General features: G+C 47.6%; 1 protein-coding gene across 6 annotated transcripts in view; it reads left to right on the top strand.

The window, feature by feature from the left end:
• The first annotated feature begins 218 nt into the window (after positions 1-218).
• The window catches only part of LOC115161916 (solute carrier family 22 member 13), a 13,262-nt gene continuing 11,138 nt past the window's right edge, over positions 219-2,342 (top strand). For 5 of the 6 annotated variants that reach the window (XM_029712747.1, XM_029712748.1, XM_029712745.1 and 2 more), the window contains exon 1: positions 219-926. In XM_029712747.1, coding sequence (XP_029568607.1) covers positions 639-926 — 288 coding nt within the window. In that variant the 5' untranslated portion in view covers positions 219-638. The remainder of the gene's footprint in view (positions 927-2,342) is intronic. The other variant, XM_029712746.1, reaches the window with a different exon arrangement.

Genomic DNA, 2,342 nt, shown 5'->3' with positions numbered 1-2,342 from the left:
ATTTCTACACACCCTACTTCGCCCCCCCTTAAAAAAAACGCAGCACCCCCAAACTACTTCCCGTGGACTTTTCCCATGCCAGTAAAGCCCTTTTTCATTTTGATTTTTAATTAACTAGGCAGTTAATAAACAACAGTTTACAGTTATAAACAAATTATTATTTACAATGATGGTTAACAGTTGGTTAACTGCCTCGTTCAGGGGCAGAACAACAGATTTTTACATAGTCAGCTCAGGGATTTGAACCAGCAACCTTTCAGTTATTGGCCCAATGCTCTAACCACTAAGGTACCTGCCACCTCAAATTGACTTGAGAGAGACAGTGAATGGGAAGAAGAGAGAAGAGACATGAGCGAGAGAAGAAAAAGGGGAGAGAAGGAGAATAGAAGTTGTGTAGTTCTAGAGAAGGTACAGGTTTTAGGTAACCGTGTCCTCGGGAAATCTGGTGCACGACACTAGTAAGGTATTTATTAACGCCAGACTACTACGTCACGATATGTTATGATTAGACTTTGCTGTTACAGCACTTCTTCCGCTGAGACAGTTGACCGGGAGTTCTAAGCTCTAACCAGAGTCCGGTGACACGGCGAGAGAGGCGGTAAGCAGAGAGAGATAGTGAAAGAGAAGTGCCTACTACTATGGCTCCATTACAGCTCGCGGTGTACTGGCGTCTCGCGCTCATATTCTTCTTCATGGCGTTTCTCTTCTTCCTCGACCTCTTCGCTGTTAGCAGAGCAACCTCCTCGTGCAACAACGTCCCGGGTGAGTTACCGACCGGGAGTCGAACCGATGGAGAAGAATCTTCTAGTGCCCATTCACAGAACTGGAGTACATGGGAGGTGCGCGAGGTAAACGGATCACTTTTCCAGGTATTATTAACGCAAAAGGATAAGATCACGGGTGGGAACGAGACGGAAAGAGAGAATGTGAGTAAACCGCAAAAGTTTTACAGTTTCAACATGATTGGCAGTTATTATAACGGTCTAAATCAGTGTAAACATCAACAAGCTGCATGAACAGATTCCTACGACGTAGAAAGGTAGTGTACAAGCGGGTTTCACAGACTCAGTTGAACCCAGCTTCAGTTTATTAACAGATAGGATATAATGTAATCAACACTGATTAAGCAGCATTGCATCCCTCCTGTTTGTACTCTAACTTCCACTCGAACAACAATAGATGAGTCAATGAATACCTAATCATAGAAATAGCCAGGGTAACCTGGGTACAGAGCCAGCCATCTACACACTCACTGACCAATGAAACACACTCCCAGAATGTATGTCAGATGTATCTCTCTCTCTGTGTTAGGAAACAACTTAGAAGTTCCAGTTTGTTTATTAGTCATAGAGACATGATATACTGTAATGGGGTACACGGTGGAATGAAACGCTTCCCCCTTGACAATGGAACGAAATGCTTCCCTTCGACAGTGGAACGAAATGCTCCCCCCGCGACAATGGAATGAAATGCTTCCCCCGCGACAATGGAACGAAATGCTTCCCCCTTGACAATGGAACAAAATGCTTCCCCCGCGACAATGGAACGAAACGCTTCCCCCACGACAGTGGAATGAAATGCTTCCCCCTCGACAATGGAACGAAATGCTTCCCCCTCGATAGTGGAATGAAATGCTTCCCCCTCGACAATGGAACGAAATGCTTCCCTTCGACAGTGGAACGAAACGCTTCCCCCACGACAGTGGAATGAAATGCTTCCCCCTCGACAACGGAACGAAATGCTTCCCCCTCGACAGTGGAACGAAATGCTTCCCTTCGACAGTGGAAGGAAATGCTTCCCCCTCGACAGTGGAACGAAATGCTTCCTCCTCGACAGTGGAACGAAATGCTTCCCCCTCGACAATGGAAGGAAATGCTTCCCCCTCGACAGCGGAACGAAATGCTTCCCCCTCGACAGTGGAACGAAATGCTTCCCCTTCGACAGCGGAACGAAATGCTTCCCCCTCGACAGTGGAACGAAATGCTTCCCCCATGACAGTGGAATGAAATGCTTCCCCCTCGACAACGGAACGAAATGCTTCCCCCTCGACAACGGAACGAAATGCTTCCCCCTCGACAACGGAACGAAATGCTTCCCCCTCGACAACGGAACGAAATGCTTCCCCCTCGACAATGGAACAAAATGCTTCCCTTCGACAGTGGAACGAAATGCTTCCCCCGCGACAACGGAACGAAACGCTTCCCCCTCGACAATGGAACAAAATGCTTCCCTTCGACAGTGGAACGAAATGCTTCCCCCGCGACAACGGAACGAAATGCTTCCCCCTCGACAATGGAACGAAATGCTTCCCTTCGACAGTGGAACGAAATGCATCCCCCTCG

The sequence above is a fragment of the Salmo trutta genome, chromosome 25, assembly GCF_901001165.1.
Source record: "Salmo trutta chromosome 25, fSalTru1.1, whole genome shotgun sequence".
In the NCBI taxonomy this organism is placed as follows: Eukaryota; Metazoa; Chordata; class Actinopteri; order Salmoniformes; family Salmonidae; genus Salmo; species Salmo trutta.
Note: the sequence above shows the minus strand (reverse complement) of the source record. Positions and strands in the feature narration are given on the sequence as shown.